We start from the raw sequence: 18,507 nt of genomic DNA, 5'->3' as shown, positions 1-18,507 counted from the left end.
CCACACAAAATCCAACCGTTACACACTTTTGACTCATCTTGGTGGCATCGAAAAAAAACTCGGTGGCACCTATCTATTCAAAAATATGAAGGTTAGGAGTCTCGCTGGGTCCAACAAGAACAACTCGGTGGGACCGTTGTGCTAGGGCTTACAGCAAACGTTATCTCGGTGGCACCGATTGCATCGACTCGGTGAGACCAAAGTGAGGCAATAAGGCAACGGGGAGTTGGCAAGCCATATCGGTGAGACCGAAATAATTGCAACAAGCAACAGAGAGTTGGCAAGGCCATCTTGGTAGGACCGAGATCCATATCGGTGTGACTGAACTGTCAGAGTTGTGGCTGTAGCTATGCTAGAATGAACTCGGTGGCTCCAGATGGAAGATATCGGTGGGGCCAAGTTTGGAATTCGAGTTTTGACATATTTGGATGGAGAAAGTGGCTGAGGGTTTTTGGAGCAATATCACTAAGCACTTTGAGCAAGTTGATCATTAAGCAACACCTCATCCCCTTTTAATAGTATTGGCTTTCCTATGGACTCAATGTGATCTTGGATCACTTAACCAAAAATGTAGAGTCTTGAGATTTTGCTAATCTTTGTCCTTAGCATTTTGAGGTGTCCACATTTCTAATCCATGCCATGCCAATCATTGAACATCCTGAAATATTTATCTTGAATGGACATTAGTTCAATGAGATATATGTTGTTATGAATTACCAAAACCACCCGGGGATTAGTTGCACTTTCAATCTCCCCCTTTTTGGTAATTGATGGCAACATATAGATCAAAGTTTCAACAAATGATTAAATGAATGAAATACATCATTGCTTTGAGAAGTGTGTGATAAGCAAGATCTCCCCCTAAATTTGTGCATTATTAAGAATGTGTGTTTGAATGCAAATGCACAATCGATTAGGATCATGGGTCACTCTTCCATGTCACATACATCTTGGTGTATTGCACAAAATGATATGAGTGAAATAACATGCATGCATCACCAAAGACATAAGTGAATGATCATACACACAAAGTGATAGGAATAAGCATTAAGCATAGTATGATCAATCACACACCAAAAGTGTAGTACATCAAAAGCATAACAAACAAGTAGCACGAATCAAATGAACATAGTAGCAAGAACTCAAGAAAAACCAAAGAGCAAAAGTGAGACACACACTCTCTCTCAGCCTAATGATCTATACAATTTCTCCCCCTTTGGAAACAAGTACCAAAAGGCTTGAAAAGGTATAGAGCTATGCATCTCTCTAGGCACAATCCTCCCAAGCTCCTGAAGGTGACTTCTGGCTGGTGGCTCCAGTGTGCTAAATGGCGTTGAGAGAAGTGCATTTGCAAATGCTTCTGATGATGTCTGGTGGGCTGGTGGAGTGGGAACTGGAGGTGCTACTGTGGTAGTAGTGGCAGGTGCAGAAAGAGTGGTCCTCGTCTTTGCAACTGGCACGACTAAAGATATGGGTGCCCTAGGTACCGTCTGAAATCTCTGAGTGGTGGTCTCTCATCTCCACTGTCCTCTGCAGCAATCCTGCTTGCCTCGACATCATCTCTAAGCTTCTCCATGATAGTCTGAACCTCTGTGATCTTAATATCAAGATCATGAACCTTTGTATCAACAATCCGCTCTAGATCTCCTGGTTCTTGGAGATGTTGGCCAGACTCCTCTCAATCCTCAGGGTGGCCTCCAGCAGATATGTCATATGGTCATTCTTTTACTTGAGGTTAGCTATTGGAGAATTAGGTGTTGTGGCTTCTTGAGCTGCTCTTGCCGTTGCTGCTGCTTGGATCTTCTCTTGAGCCTCAATAGATGTGGGGTGTGAGGGATCCATCACCACCACATTATCCTCAAACTCTGGCTGAAGAGGGAGATGCTCACAATAAAGTAGATATGTTCTCATTCCAACCTTGGAGTTGATGAGCATCTGGATGTGTGGAGCATATCCACAAGATCTCTTCTGGTCAGCAGATGTCCTCTTGATTGTTTCAACAATTAACTCATGACTTTGAACTTCTGAGGGATGTCAAACAAATGGAGCAGATTGATGGAGTGGCCATGTATCATCTTGTCATCTACATACTTGGGCAAAATAGTATGCCTCAAGATTGTGTTTGTGGTGGCCAAACCAGCTAGCAGGTGCTTGACTGAACCAAGGTTGTGACTCTCAAGATCCTTTGGAGGGATTTCCTTGTACATGTTTGCCATACTGTTGTGGTCCATCCTGGGCTTCCCGTACACATCGATGTCATTTTCCTCTTCTTGGAACCCTCAACCATCCATGCAATCCTCGCATTTGGGTAGAAATGAGTTGTGGAGTAAAATTGCATGATCATCTCATCATTCCACTTGGTGAGCTTTTGACCAACAAACTTGTCAACACTGGTAAGTATGAATCTCTCATGAATGTGGGGGAAATAATCTTCATTTGCATCAATGTATTTCTAGTCCACCCACTTCATGTCACTAACAATGGGCTTCTTATCAAGCAAAATAGTTTCATAGAAATCTTGCTGTTCTATGATGTGAAAGCGGTAATCACAAGCAGTCCTCCTCCTGACAGGATAGGGGTCATCCTTTCTCCACTCACGCAGTCCCTTATCCTTCCTGAGCATCATGTTTTCTGCAACAGGATGAGCATTGCCATGATCTAGGATCTTGTGCTTGAGCTTCCTGAGCACTAGTGGCTCATCATCAACCTCAACTTCAGGCACTGGGGCCTTGTTCTTCTCAGCAACAGAGATATTCCTTGTAGACCTCTTAGTGCGGCAACTTTGGGCTTGGACTTGGGCTTAGAGGGAGCAGCTGACTTCATTGCATCTGACATCAGTTTCTGAGCCTTAGTAGGAGGTGCTTCAGCTTCTAGTTATTCTTCCTCCTTCTCATCATCAATCATCATGGAGGGTCCACCAATTACTCTAGCCATTGTCTTCCCCACCCTCTTTTTTTATTGTTGGCATCACCCTCTGCATTACTTGGCTCCTCAACTGTGAATATCATTGTTTCCTTTGGAGCATAGGATTTGTGTGCCTTTGACATAGGGATTCTCCTTACAGCAGTCCTTTCCTTGGCACTTGGCCCAGTACTAGCAGAAGTACCATATTCCTTCCTCGAAACTGTTTTCTTCTTTGATGTGGCCTCACTAGCCACCAAGGCTTCATCCTCATCATCTGAGGTTCTCTTGTTCTTTGTCCTTGTGGTATCCTTTGGCAGATCTGGAGAGCTCCTAATGCCCTTATAGTAGCTCTCATTGGGACTAGAATCCTCACTGAGATCAAAGTTCTTCTCTGACTCATTCTGACTGTCACTGGCACTTGACATCTTGCAAAACTGACCCTGTGAATAGATGGGTATGGGCAGAGTAGATGAGTTATCAAAAAAAGCAGATAGTTTTAAAAAAATTTGAGTTCAAACTTTAGTTCTAGGTTTTCATAGAATGCATTTAGGAGCTGCCGAGTTGGTCATTTAAGTGATACCGAAGCAGTTAACAAAGACTAAACACACAATTTCGGTTGGACCGAGACGTGGTTCGGTGTCTCCGAGATGCTAGGGTTTCACTTAAACTTTACTTTCGATCTCATCGATTAGTACATTTCGGTGGAACCGATTTGTACTTGTGCAATGGCCAGAGCCAAATTGGCGGGACCGAAAATTCCTATTCGGTCGGTCCGATATGCGTTCAGCGGAAACCTAAACCTAATTTTTTTGCTCGAATTTATTCTAAGGAACTAATCTAGTGAATATAGGCATTACAATTGTGTCAATATACATGGAAAAATCCTTGTGCATTGAATTGGAGAAAAGAAAGCACGAGGAGATCGAATCTCACCCTAACTCGGTGGAGATCCTCTACGGTGGCAACGCGGAGCAGAATCCATTGACGACGGCAATGGCGGAGCAGAATCCGTTGATGGCGGAGGATTCCTGCAGTGAAGGTGCACAAGATACGACAGCGATGATCCGGAGACCAAGGAGCGGCGGCAACGGGGTGCGGAGTCGTACCGTTTGAAAATGGTGTCAACATACGGTCGTGCGGAGTATATATACCCGTGTACTGTCGGTGGCACCGAGTGGAACAAATCGGTGGCACCAAGATGTGCAACTACGTGTAGTTACAACAAATCGATGGGACAAAGTTGGTCTAATCGGCAGCACCAAGATGAAAACCTAGACCAGTCTTTATGATTTCGATTCGACCGAGTTTGAGTGAGTTGGTCTAACCAAAATGCATGAAGAAGGTTTTGGAAGGCAGCCTTAGTTGGATCGGTGGCTCCGAGTGCTCCTCACCCGGAGGGTGCAAAAAAGACTTGTTCAATTTTTGTGATGTAGCATGAAAATAATTTGAGATAAGAAGAGCATAGATAGCTAGAGGAGGTTCTTAGGCATTCTTGTACATCCACTTGGTCAACAAAAACCAAGACAATGAAAACAACAAATGGATGTCCTCAATGGAGAAAATATGCAACCAACATGCTCACACAATAAGATACCAAATGAAATATGTGTCAAAGCATGCACAACCAATTCTAGCATCTATCAAGCAATTGGCGATGACTAGGTCATCTATATATGAGTATATTTACTTAGGAGTCAAATGAGAACATTTGATCATAGGTCATACTCATCGTTTAAGCACAAGTGGGGTTACCACATTTACATAAAACATTAATGTGTTCACACCATTAGAGTTGATTTAGCTCAATTCTTAGAGCAAAGCTCCCCCTAGATGTGATATCCCCCTAAAGAGGGATGAACTAACCTTGGGTTTTGTTGATGATGACTTTATGTAGACAGTGAAGATGTGGATGCTCAATGTTGATGTAGACCATATGGAGCAATCCTTTAGAGTGTTGCACTTTCAATACCTACAAGGGTTAGTCCCACAAGGAACATATAAGGATATCCATAGACATAGTGTGAATTGCACATATGATGATGTCCATGAGAGCATTTGGTTACCTTGTCCCTTGTCTTACCAACAAAAAGTTTGTGACTCCATGAACTAGTGAAAGATATGAAAGTTGATTACACAAGTCCTCGCCAATATGAATGTGAGTGGAGTATGTTGGTGGAGTCACCCTCAAGAACACTCTAGTTCTTCTTCTTTGGGACCCACATCAACTTGATGGGAATCCTTGGAGTTGTAGTTGAACTTGATGAAATAGAGCTTGATGTAGTCTTGGGAACCCACTTGACCATGGCCTTAGGAGCTTCTTCAAATGAGTCAATCTCTTCTTGAAGCTTGTCCTTCGCTTTTAGCTTGTGGTCTTGTGGTGAAAAATCATCTTGAGCTTGTGTTCCCTCAAAAGAAGTGGGGTCATACTTCTCTTGTTGAGGAACAAACTTTGTCTTGGGGCATTGATTTTCTTCCCATTCAACTCCATTGGCATTGAGCTTTCGTTCAATGTTTAATGTTTTGTCCTGGTCCTATTAAATGGAGTGCCTTAATTACCATTAGTTTCTATTAGGACTCTGCTGCCACGGAACGGTAGGACAAAAGATCTCATGCAAGTTTTTGTGGCAAGCACGTACGACTATTTATGAAATGCATGCCTACTATGATTGATGAATTGGAGCTAGATTGCTTCATTCTAGGTTACGACCGTTGCATATTGAATCCCATCTCAGCAATCCCGTCGATTACTCCATGCCTTCGCTCGATTACTCTATGCCTACGCTTTTACTGCTAGTGTTTTCATTACAACAACTACTACACTCTTTGCTACTACGCTACAAACTTGTTATTATTACTATGCTACTTTATCACCACTTCTACCTATATTACTGTGCTACTAATAAATTTTCGCAAGCAAGTTATCTCTTCAGGTGTTAGTTGAATTGATAACTCAACTGCTAAACATTATAAATATTCTTTGGCTTCCCTTGGGTCGAATCAATAAATTTGGATTGAAATACTTTCCTTGAAGATTGTTGCCATCCTCTATACTTGCGGGTCATCATCCCCTTTGAATAGTGTGGGGTTCTCTATAACTCAAGAACAAAAATGAGGTTACACCTATATCATTGTCACATACATCTAAAGTCTTCAACATTTTAAGGGGTATATGATCCATAACACAACATCTCAACTCGGACTAACACCTATAGATTTACTTAGCAAATATATTAGTCACCTACAAAAAAAATTTCATCAATGTCAAAACATAGTTAAGGGCATAATTACACTTTCACATGCAGTGGAGCCTAAGAGCCAGACAAAATCTAATTGTCGTTCTTGCCACAATATGTCGGCAAGTCGCACATTGTGGGCGGCGAGTTGGGTGTTTATCTTTCCCTTTTCTTTCCTTTTTGGTTTTCCTTTCTTTGACTTTTTTGTTTAATTTTTAAAAAATGCTCAAGAATTTTTTTTATGTTTCATGATTTTTAAAAAGTTCACGAAATAAAAAATGTACATGTTTTTTTAGAAAACACACACAATTTTTTAAATGTTCATGAAAACTTAAGAAAATTTATTCCCTTTTTAAAAAAGGTCACTTTTAAAATAAATAAATATTCATATTTCCCCTGAACCCCCTCCCCCCCCACCCCGCCCCCCGCGCGATTGGCAAAAGAAACACTAGAAAACCAGCAGAAATAAACGCTCTGGTCCAAATGGGCCAGCCTAGTCACTCGCTCTGTGCGATTTGCTGACATTTTATTGCAGAGAGCGGCAAATAGGTGCTCTCCCTAAGCCACGCCATGTCGACGAGATGGCGCCATCATGGCTACACAGCCATTCAGCCAATGTTCGGTCGGGAGCCACACCACGCCAATGTTCCGCCAAGAGGGAGGAAGAAGCTGCAGGGCATGGCTGCGCCGCCGAGAGTGAGCAACCACCTTCGCGGGAGGCCACTGCCTCGAGCTGAAACACCGGAGAAGGAGTTGTCCACTGCACAGGCTTAGGCCCTGTTTGGTTCAGCTTTTATCGACGGATTCCGCTGCCGCGCAGCAGAATCTGAACCAAAAAACGAACCCAGCAGAATCCGATTCCAGAAATCCGCTGCCAAAATCTGAACCAAAAGCGAAAACAGTCCAGGACGTGCTTTTCAAAATCTAATTCCGCTACGGGCCAAAATCTAAAAAAGTTGTATCGTTTGCCAAATAACCTACATCTTTTTCACATCAAATTTCCCACAGCTGTTTTTCCACAGCAAATTTTTCATAGCTACTTTTAGAAATCCACAACCGAACCAAAGAGGGCCTTAGCCCCGCAGCGTCGAGGAGGCAAATTTTGGAGTTCCACCCAAGCCGCCACGAAGGGATTAAGTAATATTGCTTTAAGCATAGATATGGATCATTCAATCTCACAGATCAAAGGGTGCTTTGTTGGGGCATGCAACACTCTGTCGCCCGTGCTCTTTCTGCATACAGAACATTGTCAAATTCAACAGTAACTATGACGCAAAGTAATGAACACTTGTAGCCTCTCACTGCCGTCAGACTTCCACGCCTCGTTTCGTGTAACTGTAAAAAACTTATTCCTGCACAAGAAGCAAGGTTGTTACCGACGGAAGTATCAGTACACCATTTTGAAGGCACGGTGCCAACTACGGGCTCCTTTGATTCAAAGAAATTCTTTAGGACTTAGGAATTTTTCCTATGTCGGCCCTTTGATTCATAGGATTGAATCTCATAGGAATTTATCCTATGGAATCTTTTGTATTACATTTTATAAAAAATCTAACATCCACTCCAACCTCTTTTTACAATTCCTCTGTTTTTCATGTAGCATCAAACACTCTTTGCTAATCCTATAGGATTCAAGTTGACATGCCACTGCAATCCTATACTTTTCCTATTCCTACATTTTCAAAATCATGTGAATCAAAGAGGCCCTACACTTTCTGATTGGTAATTACCTGAAGTGAATTTAGCAAATGCGTCCACGTCCAGCAATTTGTCTACAACCCAAGTAGTGACATACAGCACAAGAATCATGGTACATTATTGACGAGCCATGTCGAGGCAAATCCCACAAGACAACTCTGTCATGTGGACAATTAATATATACAGTTCCTACTTTTACTCCCACAAAACAAGACAAAAAAAGTTTGGACCAAAATGCATGTCCCCGTGACTAGACTTATTCGCGGCACTCCACTCCATCCTACTACCTGGAACTTGTACATAGCACGAGCTAAATACCACAGAAATCTAAAGAGGAGCCGGCCAGGTCAGGTCATCTCCATACAGTCTCGTTTGCATCCGTGAATATGGGATTGTGATGCTCAATCAAGCACTGGATCACCTCAATAGCACCATAGTCTGGAGGCGAACCATCGTCCAAGGGGATTTGTGACGAAGCATCCACATCATCCTCATCTGCAATCATATAAGCCAAACCACGTTGGATTATAACAGTTAGATAAAAAAGATTAAGGACTAAATTTTTACCACCTCTGCTCACAAGAAAGTCCGGATTGGACCATCCACTACAAGATTGGCCACCTATCCCCCCTCCCCTCTTCCACAACACATAGTAGCTCGAATGTTGGATCAACACAACCTAACTATAACAAGGTTTGGGTCATCTGGAGCATATATAGGTGTCACAAGTCTCTAAGTGGGTCTCTTAGTTGATGAAATGTGAAGCTGGTTTACAGACGTGACACCTATATATTCACACTTGTATATCTGTCTTTGGATTAGGTTGACCCCTCATTCACGGACACTTCTTACTTGGCAGTTTAAAGATGGGTGGCTAAATCACACTTAAATTGGCTTTCGGATTAAGTTTGACCCCTCGTTCACGCCCACAACTTTCTTGGCAGTTAGCACAGCCTCAATTATCAATTCATACTAGATAGTTAGCATTCACAATAACTTGACAACCAGATATAGGGCATCAAGCATGTTTGATAACATGAGTCGAAATATCTACTTAATTGCTTCCCCCTTGTGCTAATGAAGGGAAACCAACGCCAGCCTTCAACCGATATAAAATCTCTGGATTCTCTTAGACGAAATCAATTTACATACCTAGCAAGTCCCATGTAGTGGTACTTGTCGTTGTGTCCACAATTTTTGGAGGTGGTTTCAGTGTGAATCTGAGATGATTCCGCAAATCTGTTCCAGAATCCCCTTGCTGCCATATGATCAAAGGTGCAAACTCCACAGCAAGGGTACGAGAGTCCATCTGCACTGGGCACCAAAAATTTGCTTCGACACTCAAAAGGAAATGAACATTTTATATTAAACTAAATACAATCCCTGACGAATGAGAACAGCTCCAGAAATAGAAACAAACCGTTTCACAAGCAGTCTATACTATAGAAATTACTAACTGTGAAGAACCTAACTGTGGAAAGTTGTACAATGTGGTCTATCAAACCAGATGGAACTGAAAGAATTATCTAGTGAACTCATTTTTGTGTACATTCTTTTTTTTCGAGAAAACGCAAAAGGCCTTTGCATTTCATTTCATGGGAAAGGTAGAACAGGCCTCCTAGGAGGTGAGCGTTACAGAGTCATACAAACTATCAATGGACGTCCCAGGTTGTGGGCAGAACAACCCGAAGCCCCTGGGCTCCAGCCTTAGCCCAACATTGGATCTCGTCCTTGATCCTATCCACTAGCAATTCCAAGGATGGCGTGGTGTTGTCGAAGACACACGCGTTCCTGTGCTTCCATAACATCCAGGGAACAAGAAGCGCGATGGACTTGAGGGCCTTCAGGTGCGCAGGTGGCGTGAGCTCTTTCGCACGCAGCCACCACTCCATGACCGTGGATTCCTGATTTGGAATTGGGGCCGGAATATGCAGCCAGTCAAGGATGATATGCCAGGTCTGGCGAGCAAAGGGGCAGGCCAGGAACAGGTGCTGAATAGTCTCCATGGCCTGGTCGCAATGAAGGCATCGAGGGTGATGCTGCAATCCGCATCGCACAAGCCTTTCAGTAGTCCAGCAGCGATCCTGGGCGGCCAACCAATGGAAGAATTTAACCCGTGGTGGCACCCAGCTCTTCCAGACCAGCTGCCAGGAAGGGCAATGTGTGGATCCCTGCAAACTGGCCGCATAACACGAGCGCGCCGAGTATATGCCGTTGGCAGTCCACCTCCAGAGCAAGCGATCCGACTCGCTCGTCAGGGTGGTGTGACACACTGCTTGCCAAAGCAGCAAGTATTGGCCGATCTCATGCAGGCCCAGGATCCCCTGTATATCATTCACCCAAGAGTTACCTGCCATCCCATCTGCCACCATCCTGACTTTGTGTCGTCGTTTGGGAATGCATTGGTAGAGCAGAGGGGCGACCTCACAGACGGACTGCCCATCAATCCAGCGATCTTCCCAAAACAGCGCCGTCAAGCCATTCCCAATGATCATGGTAGTGGAGGCGAAGAATAGCGCGCGCTCCTCGTGCGAGAACTGCAGGTCGAGGCCTTGCCAAGCACGGTCCGGATCAACATGGGCAAACCACAACCAGCGCAGACGCAGCGCGAGACCAGTGCGCTCCAGGTCACGGACCCCTAGTCCACCGCCGGTGCGTCATCAGCGGGAATCGCGTTGAGGACCGATTTGTCGAGGGCATGACGCCCAGCTTTGTTCATGAGCCACGCCTTCCAGGTAGGGAGTCTGGCAGCCACCGTATCGACGAGGGATTGTAACTGGGCGGCGGAAGGCCGGTGCGTCATCAGCGGGAATCGCGTTGAGGACCGATTTGTCGAGGGCATGACGCCCAGCTTTGTTCATGAGCCACGCCTTCCAGGTAGGGAGTCTGGCAGCCACCGTATCGACGAGGGATTGTAACTGGGCGGCGGAAGGCCGGTGCGTCATCAGCGGGAATCGCGTTGAGGACCGATTTGTCGAGGGCATGACGCCCAGCTTTGTTCATGAGCCACGCCTTCCAGGTAGGGAGTCTGGCAGCCACCGTATCGACGAGGGATTGTAACTGGGCGGCGGAAGGCCGGTGCGTCATCAGCGGGATGCCAAGGTAGGTGATGGGTAGATGCACCACCGGGCAGCCCAACTGGCGATCACCTCATGTCCCTGTAGGTCGCCGTGTAGGACGGTGGCAGAGCTCTTCGCATAGTTAACCAGCAGCCCACTCGCTTTGCCGAACAGGGTCAAGATACCCTTGACGGCGGCTACGTCCTCCGGTGTTACATGGCAGAAGAGCATCACATCGTCCGCATAGAGGGAGATCGGGCGTCGGGGATGTAACTGCTGCAAGATGCCAGCGTCGAGAGCGCAGCGCATCAGCCGCCCGAGCGTGTCCACAGCGAGAACAAACAGCTGGGGGGACATAGAGTCGCCCTGTCGCAGGCCATTGCGGTGCCAAATCGGGGGGCCTGACTCTCCGTTCATCATGACACGGGTGCTGGACGTTGATAGCAGGATCGCGAGCCACTCCTGGAATCTTTCCCCGAATCCATATTGTCGCAAAACCTTGAAGGGGAATGGCCAAGATATGGAGTCAAAGGCGCGCGTGAGGTCGAGCATAAGCATAATCCGCGGGGCCCGAGTTGGTGTAGCATCTTGAGAGATTGCCTCACGAGAATGAAGTTGTCATGAAGGCTCCAGTGGTTGCGGCTGACCAAGCTATCCAGTCTGGGAGCAAGCCGCAAAGATAGGACCTTGGTGAAAATTTTGGCCACAAGATGTATCAAGCAGATCAAACGGTAGTCACGCAGCTGCTGGGCGTCGGCTCGTTTGGGCAGCAAGGTCATGAGGGCTTGGTTGAGCTTGCCAAAGCCACGGCCTCTCATCTCGAACAACTGCTGGAAGACATCCATAAAGTCTTGCCGAACAATGGTCCAGCAAGCCCGCAAGAACTCAGCAGTAAACCCGTCAGGCCCCGGTGCCTTGCAAGCGGGGAGGCGTTTGATCGCGTCCCAGACCTCCTCCATGCTGAAAGGAGCGTCCAGACCCGACAGGTCACAAGGCTCAATGAGCCCCTCCAAGTCAAGTGTGAGATCACGGTTGACGGCCGTGCCCAGGATCCCATCGAAGTGCGCGAAAGCAGCCTGCGCCATCGCGTCCTGGTCGGTGAGCACGTGCCCATCCACGGCCAAGCTGAAGATCCGATTCTTCTGTCTAGGAAAGAGACACTGCCGGTGGAAGAAGCCCGTGTTGGCATCGCCGTCCTTGAGCATGGCAATGCGGGCGCGCTGCCTGGCGATGGTACGCTCCATCGAAGCGAGGCCAAGATATGAGACCTTGAGGCGCTTTCGCACCCAATCTTCCTCCGGTGAAAGTGTGCGATCCTGCTGGGCCTTGTCGAAGCGCGATATGAGCTCCCGAGAGATGGCCAACTTGTCGCGAATATTGCCGGTGGACTTGGCGCTCCAGCTGGTAAGCCTACGGGCTGTAGCTTGAAGGCGCAAACATCAAACGATGAAAAGGGGTCCGGGTCATGAACCGAGCCCCAAGCCACTGCCAGTGTCGTGGAAACCATCAAGCCTCAACTAGGAGTCCTCGAAGTGAAAACGTCTATGCGCCGCGGGCATGGGAGAGCAGTCCAGCAGCAAGGGGGAGTGGTCCAAAACGACGGACGCGAGGCAGCGAAGATGACACTTGCCGTGTGCATCCTCCCAGTCTGAGGTGCAAAGCACACGATCCGGATGCACCATGGTGGAAGGGGACTACTCGTTCGACCACATGAAGCGGCGCCCGTTGAGGTAGACCTCCTCAAGCGCGAGGTCGTTGACGAGGCGGTAGAACCTGCCCATCATGCGCCAGTTCAAGTTGTTGTTGTTCTTGTCCTCGTCACGCAGGATGAGGTTGAAGTCACCACAAAGCATCCATGGCCCGGGGCAAGGCGCGCGAATCTCCCGCAACTCTAGCAAGAACGCAATTTTGTCCGCGTCATCTTGGGGTCCATACACGACCGATAGCCACCAGGGGGTGCCCGAGGCCGTGGCCACTCTGGCCGAGAGGGCATTCGTGGTGAACAATGGGTATGTGATAGTCACGGCCCTGCTCTTCCAAGCCAGCAGGATGCCACCCCGCATGCCGAGTGCCGGGAGTGTAATCATTGAATTCTGAACCGAGAGTGTCAAGAACAATAGAAGAACAGAGCAACTCCATCTTAGTTTCCTGCAAGCATACAATGAAGGTGGCGGTGGTGTCCAGCAACGAGCAGATGACGACACGCCGGCTACGCGTGTTCAGGCCACGCACGTTCCACACAGCGATCTTAAGGCCGTGATCCATGGATAGTGGATCGACGGGATGCGGGGGCAGGCACCACCTAGGTCGTGCATGCGACCTTGACATGTGCCGTTGCGATCGGCGGGTTGGACAGGCATGCTGGGATCTCGCGATCGACCAGCGCGGCAATGGCCTTGAGCACCGCGAGTGGGATGGGCACTGCAAACATGCCGTCATAGGCCTTCATCTCGACTGGGGTGATCTTCTGATTCGTCCCAATGATCCCCAGGGTGCGCAGGATCTGGACATGCGCACGTCTCTGTGGTGGGCGGTGGGCACCGAGCGGCCGCGACGGGGGGTGAAGTTGAGGGGCCTGCGCGGTTTCCTCCCTGGTGTCGGCAGGGCCGCGACAATGTGCTTGGTAGCAGCGGCTAGGAATTCACCCAGCGTCAGAGAGCCTGGCGCAGAGGAGCAAGCGCGTGACCGACGCATGGTGATCGGCGGGGACGCGAAGCGCTCAACTGCAGGCGGGCTAGGACCCTGGTGGGCGCGTTCTGGCGTGTGGGGCTCCACGCTGGGCCAAGTTGCGGTGGGCTGGGCTTGAGGTCTTTGCAAAATTGTCACCGGGGGTGGGAGCCCAGCGTCTTCGGTGGGCTGGGCCTGATGTTGCAATAGGATTGCCACCAGGGGAATGGGACCAGGGTGCTTTCAAGAATCACCATGTTCTCTTCTACTAAAATACATTGAGCATGTTTGTGTTCCTAATTGGACAAGAAGTGACTGAAATTTACAAATGGAGAGTAAAAAATTAATGTTGAAGAGTCATTTCAATTACATTGCGGCCCAGTGAAGATTTGTGATGTCTAAACAGGAAATGGCACTCATCGGTGATCAAAAGGTTACTACATACAATCAGCAACTTGGTTTCATGGATAACTCTATAAATACTAGTAGTGATTTATGGATTAAGTGTTCAATACATTCTACTACATTTTACAGGTAGTTCATGCTTATTTGAGTGTTGCTTTAAATCATGTACAGTGTATTATATGCTTCATTCATTCTAGGTAATATCTATCATACCTGAATATATGTACGGGTAATGTGTTGTATTGTATATAAGAATATATCAGTAGTATATATACCACTTTTTAAGTATTGTGTACATTTTTTAGTATACTGCTTTATACGTACAAATATTAAGTCATTTTCGAAATATACTAAAAACTATGGACTCACCTGCAAAACAATTCATGTAGCTCGCTTTGGAAAACCTTAGATATGGTATGTGAACATACTCAACATGATAAAGTAGTAGATATACTACCACATTGTAGCATATGAGATGTGGCTGTAACTACACCTGATAGTAGAACGTATTTTCCCTAGATCTAGCTGTTATTGGAGAGTTGTTACAGAAGGGGACCAAAAATAAACTAGCACCATAAACCAAGAATCGGCAGGTCAAATACCATTTTCTAAGACTAAGTGATGCATGAGCCATTAGTTAAGTACACAGTAAAGAAACAATGTTAGGTGGAGATTAGTCCTTCCTTGTCAGAAAATAACAATGTTGGTCCTTCATGAGATTTAAAGGGTGGTTGTCAAAGTCATTGCTGAATGCCAGCAATCATGTTGATAGATTTACATTCTGCAGTAAGTTGAACTTTACTATTTTTAGTTCCAATTTTTTTCAGTCCCGAAGCATCAAAAGAGAAACAGCTAAAAAAAGAATGCAGGGATAAAGTACCAAAATAAGGGATGAGGCATACCATGTTGAGTGCTGATTTACGGCTTACTCTTAGTAGCAATGCTGTAACAAATTCTAGTGTCATGTAGTTCACATTTGGAAGCTTCTTCAGTATGTTCTTAAGATCATCAATGCTAACCCTCGCATCTTTAAGCTCATCATAAAGAGCAAATGTTGTAAGCGGTTCGGGGATGCTGGCAAGGTAGCACTTGATCAGTGCAGCTACATCAATAGGGCTAACACCATCAGGCAAAGATGCGCCCGAATCTGCAAACAACAAACTCATAAAACCCAGAATACAAAATTTGCTAGAAAAGTTAAGTCAGAATATGAGTCAGGTGACAAGGGTGCCCCCTTACCCTCATTGTAAAGTGAAACTAGTTGCTGAAGAACTTTTCTGTCGCCTTCAGATTTGAACAAGTACTCATTACTCAAGCCTAATCAGATAGTTTCAGCCGTCAGATCCAGTACAAAATATGTAGTAAGAAACCAGTCTGTAATTTCAGCGATTTCACCTGATATAACCAAGTGGTCTGCACACCTCACCAGTATCAGAGGCACAGCTTTACCAGATTGCTCCCGTTGTACAGTGGCTTCAACAGGAACACCAAAAACTGCAAGCTTACAAGGCAAGGTTATTGGCAACCAATGAGTTTAAATGTCAACCATTAATCATCGGCAGACAGAACAACAACACATGCAGAATAGCATAGAAGATTTTGTTAAAATAAGCCAAGCAAAGAAACATGTTTATCATGTAGCTACATATATGTTGAGAGCTGCAGAATTTCCACTTTTCCAGTATGATATAAGTAGGTGCGCTAAAAGCCATGACAGATATGAATTCCAAATAAATTCTTAAGGCAATGAACTGTAAACTCACCATCATTGCCCGCAACTCCCTGCGAAAAGCAATAAGAAAGTAAGAATCAGCATACTTCCCCAATAAAGTGAGATAATACTGCCAAGTGCCAGGTAACAGAACTTCAAATCACAAACCTTCTGCCAGCGTTCAATATTGTTCAAAATAGTTTTGCTTTTGTCCGCAGTTTTTTTGGCAGCCTGCAAGGAATCACGCCGAACCACAAAAGTCAGTCTCACCAAGTGTTTTTTGGTAACACGGGGAATCATAGAAAGCATGCGTTCCATTTTTTTTTTGAACCATATAATAAATTCCATATTTGTGATGGAACAACTAAAGCTACAAGTGAAGAAAGAAAAACTTAAGTAAAATTTTGCCCCAAGGCACAGACCTCTTCAACTTTAACCTTTCCCACCGCGACCTTCTCCTTTGTCTCTGAAATGCCCTTCCTCAGAATCACTCCAGTGTTGGCAGCAGCAGAGATGAAGCGCTCCTGCACAGTATCTCCTGGTTGTGGCGGTCGCTGTCTAGCATCCTGGAAGATAGCCCACCGACTCTTCACCACTGTTCCAACCTTACCGGCAACATCAGCTATATTATCCCCTGCAGATTGCCCTGCCTGCTTCAGCTTGAAGCCTGCCCCAAAAACATTCACACCCAACATTCAGTGTCCCAAGATAGTATGAAATCGATATAAATAACTAGAACACAGATATTGTGTGCTGCCACAAAACAGTATTTCAAGTAATTTCAGAAGTGCACGAGACAATGACCTACTTGAAACGGCGGGATGGTATACATTTAGTTGTTATACACCAGTTGGAGATGAGTAGCCATGAAAACAGCATGATCTAGAGAAAAGCAAGAGAGGGTTACAGTACGGCTGCACTTACTAGATGAAGAGAAGAAATCGGTGGCCTTCCGCCGCCATTGAGGCGATTCCACAAGCGGCATCACCACCTGCAAAACACAGCATGCGAATAAAGACAAACGCGCCGTGCAAGAAAGAAAGAAAGAAAGAAAGACACGAGGAAGGAGCAGGAACACACAAATCTGAATCAATGGTGTGCTTGGCAGCAAGCAAACTGTTGAGCGGCACATTGTCTAAAGATAGAAATGACAAAAATCATCAAAAGGATCGCTAGGTCCTACCCCACCCCCACCCAAACCAGGTCCAAGCTAAACTAGTGACAGATTAGATCAACAGACCCTGCCAAGACACGAGCATGAGCTCACCGGCTAGTGGAAAGTAGCCAGTGTAAATAAAACCTTAACTAACCGAAACACGGGCAAGGTCGACGCGACCAAGACAAAATCCCGAGCGCTGGTCTACCCACCCAACCCACGAAATACCATGAATCCAACACCTGAACACAAACAAACGGGGGGAAACACACAGCGCGGGATACTAGCTGCCGACGATTTAGCGCCGCAAAGTCGAGCTCGCCCTGCTTCGATCGCGCGAAATGGTTGGGGCAAGTGAGTACCTCTCTTCCGAATCGGATGGGTTCGGATCGAATCGAGGAAGGAAGACCAAGGTGATGGGGAGGGAAAGGGAGAGGACTAGGCCGCCGAGAATGAAATGGAAAAGAAATTACCGGGAAGATTTTTGTGCCGTGCGCTTTGGATTCGAGAGAAGAGTCAATGGCGGAGGCGATAACGGTTTTGGGTTTGCCGAATTCCGCTCGTGCCTATCCCGTTCCCAATCCCGTCCATCCAGCCTCACTCGTCGCTCTGACGGCTGACCAGTTCACTGCCGTCTCTCTCTCTTCCTCTCCAGCCCGGCATAATCTCCCACGCTGTCATGTGGGGTCGGAGCCTGTCTGTGGTCGTTCCTAGAAGCATCTACGGTCTGGACTGTTGGTATTTCTTCTTTTAACTTTTTAGCACTTCCTTTTAAGAACTGGCACTAACAAAGAAGCATGTCCGTTGCAAGTATTTAATGAGGAAAATGTGCTTGTGGTAACATAATACTTCCTCCGTTCGAAAATACTTATTATCAAAATAAATAAAAGAAGATATATCTAGACGTATTTTAATTCTAGATACATTATTTTTCATTTTGATGACAAGTATTTCCGGTCAGAGGGAGTATGTTACTGTAACATAGCGCTTCCTGAGGCAAAATGAGTCTATGAGCTAATAAATAAAGCAATCTATGACATTATTATTATGTTACTTTACACTATAAAGATAGTAACTTAGACTAATGTCATATGCATGGGACGTGGATTTTTGGCTTCCGGGTGCTCCACCCCCTATATGAACTTTAAATTCAAAAAAATACTAAGAAAATTCAAAACAAATTTAAGATTGTGGGATATCAAACTTGGGTGCCCAATCTACTTCCATGCAAATTTTAGCGAAAAAATGACATTTGTGGTACTTTCGGTAAAAAAGACAAAAAATTCCTATGTAAAAGAAAACCTGTTTAGGTGGATTATAGATTAGACTGTATTTTCTTCGTCACGGATACATTTCTTGATATTTTTTTATGAAACTTTACACGGGAGTAGATTGGGCACATAGGTTTGATATCCTAAGATCTCAGATTTTATTGATTTTTCTTGGTATTTTTTGAATTTCATATTCATATAGGGGGTGAAGCACCCAAGTGTTTTTGTGCATTTCCCATATGCATAATATTAGTATAAGTTACTCCCCACTATGACTAGCTAAGAGCAACTCAAACGGTGCCGATCTGAACAAACACAATGGGCACTTAAGCAGACAGACGTCTATCTCATATCCGTCATCTCATAGCCAGACGCACTCAACATGGCAACCCATTTAACATTC

The 18,507-nt window shown here is 45.7% G+C and overlaps 1 protein-coding gene across 4 annotated transcripts; it reads right to left on the bottom strand.

The window, feature by feature from the left end:
* Window positions 1-7,929: 7,929 nt before the first annotated feature.
* LOC125536896 (uncharacterized Rho GTPase-activating protein At5g61530-like) lies at window positions 7,930-17,484 on the bottom strand. Of its 4 annotated transcripts, none has more exons than XM_048700188.1 (10): window positions 17,307-17,484; window positions 16,602-16,668; window positions 16,100-16,344; window positions 15,846-15,908; window positions 15,730-15,748; window positions 15,362-15,460; window positions 15,206-15,283; window positions 14,869-15,113; window positions 8,988-9,144; window positions 7,930-8,330 (listed from the first exon to the last, which is right to left on the bottom strand). In XM_048700188.1, exons 2-10 carry the CDS (start codon window positions 16,660-16,662, stop codon window positions 8,188-8,190), a joined length of 1,110 nt encoding a protein of 369 aa, XP_048556145.1. In that variant the 5' UTR covers window positions 16,663-16,668; window positions 17,307-17,484; the 3' UTR covers window positions 7,930-8,187. The 4 variants fall into 4 exon arrangements, with proteins under 4 accessions (XP_048556145.1, XP_048556144.1, XP_048556146.1 ...); XM_048700187.1 differs by having other exon boundaries at window positions 17,196-17,469; XM_048700189.1 differs by lacking the exon at window positions 17,307-17,484 and adding an exon at window positions 17,106-17,126.
* Window positions 17,485-18,507: the final 1,023 nt, after the last annotated feature.

Source organism: Triticum urartu, chromosome 2 (assembly GCF_003073215.2).
Source record: "Triticum urartu cultivar G1812 chromosome 2, Tu2.1, whole genome shotgun sequence".
NCBI classification, from domain to species: domain Eukaryota; kingdom Viridiplantae; phylum Streptophyta; class Magnoliopsida; order Poales; family Poaceae; genus Triticum; species Triticum urartu.
This window is presented reverse-complemented; position numbering and strand designations above follow the sequence as displayed.

Coding starts and splice junctions, on each gene's coding strand:
- LOC125536896 (XM_048700188.1), bottom strand. CDS start 16,662: ATGCCGCTTGTGGAATCGCCTCAATGGCGGCGGAAGGCCACCGATTTC. Junction 15,114..15,205: donor AGTTTCACTTTACAATGAGG/GTAAGGGGGCAC, acceptor TGTTGTTTGCAG/ATTCGGGCGCATCTTTGCCT. Junction 9,145..14,868: donor GTAAATCAGCACTCAACATG/GTATGCCTCATC, acceptor TGCCCAGTGCAG/ATGGACTCTCGTACCCTTGC.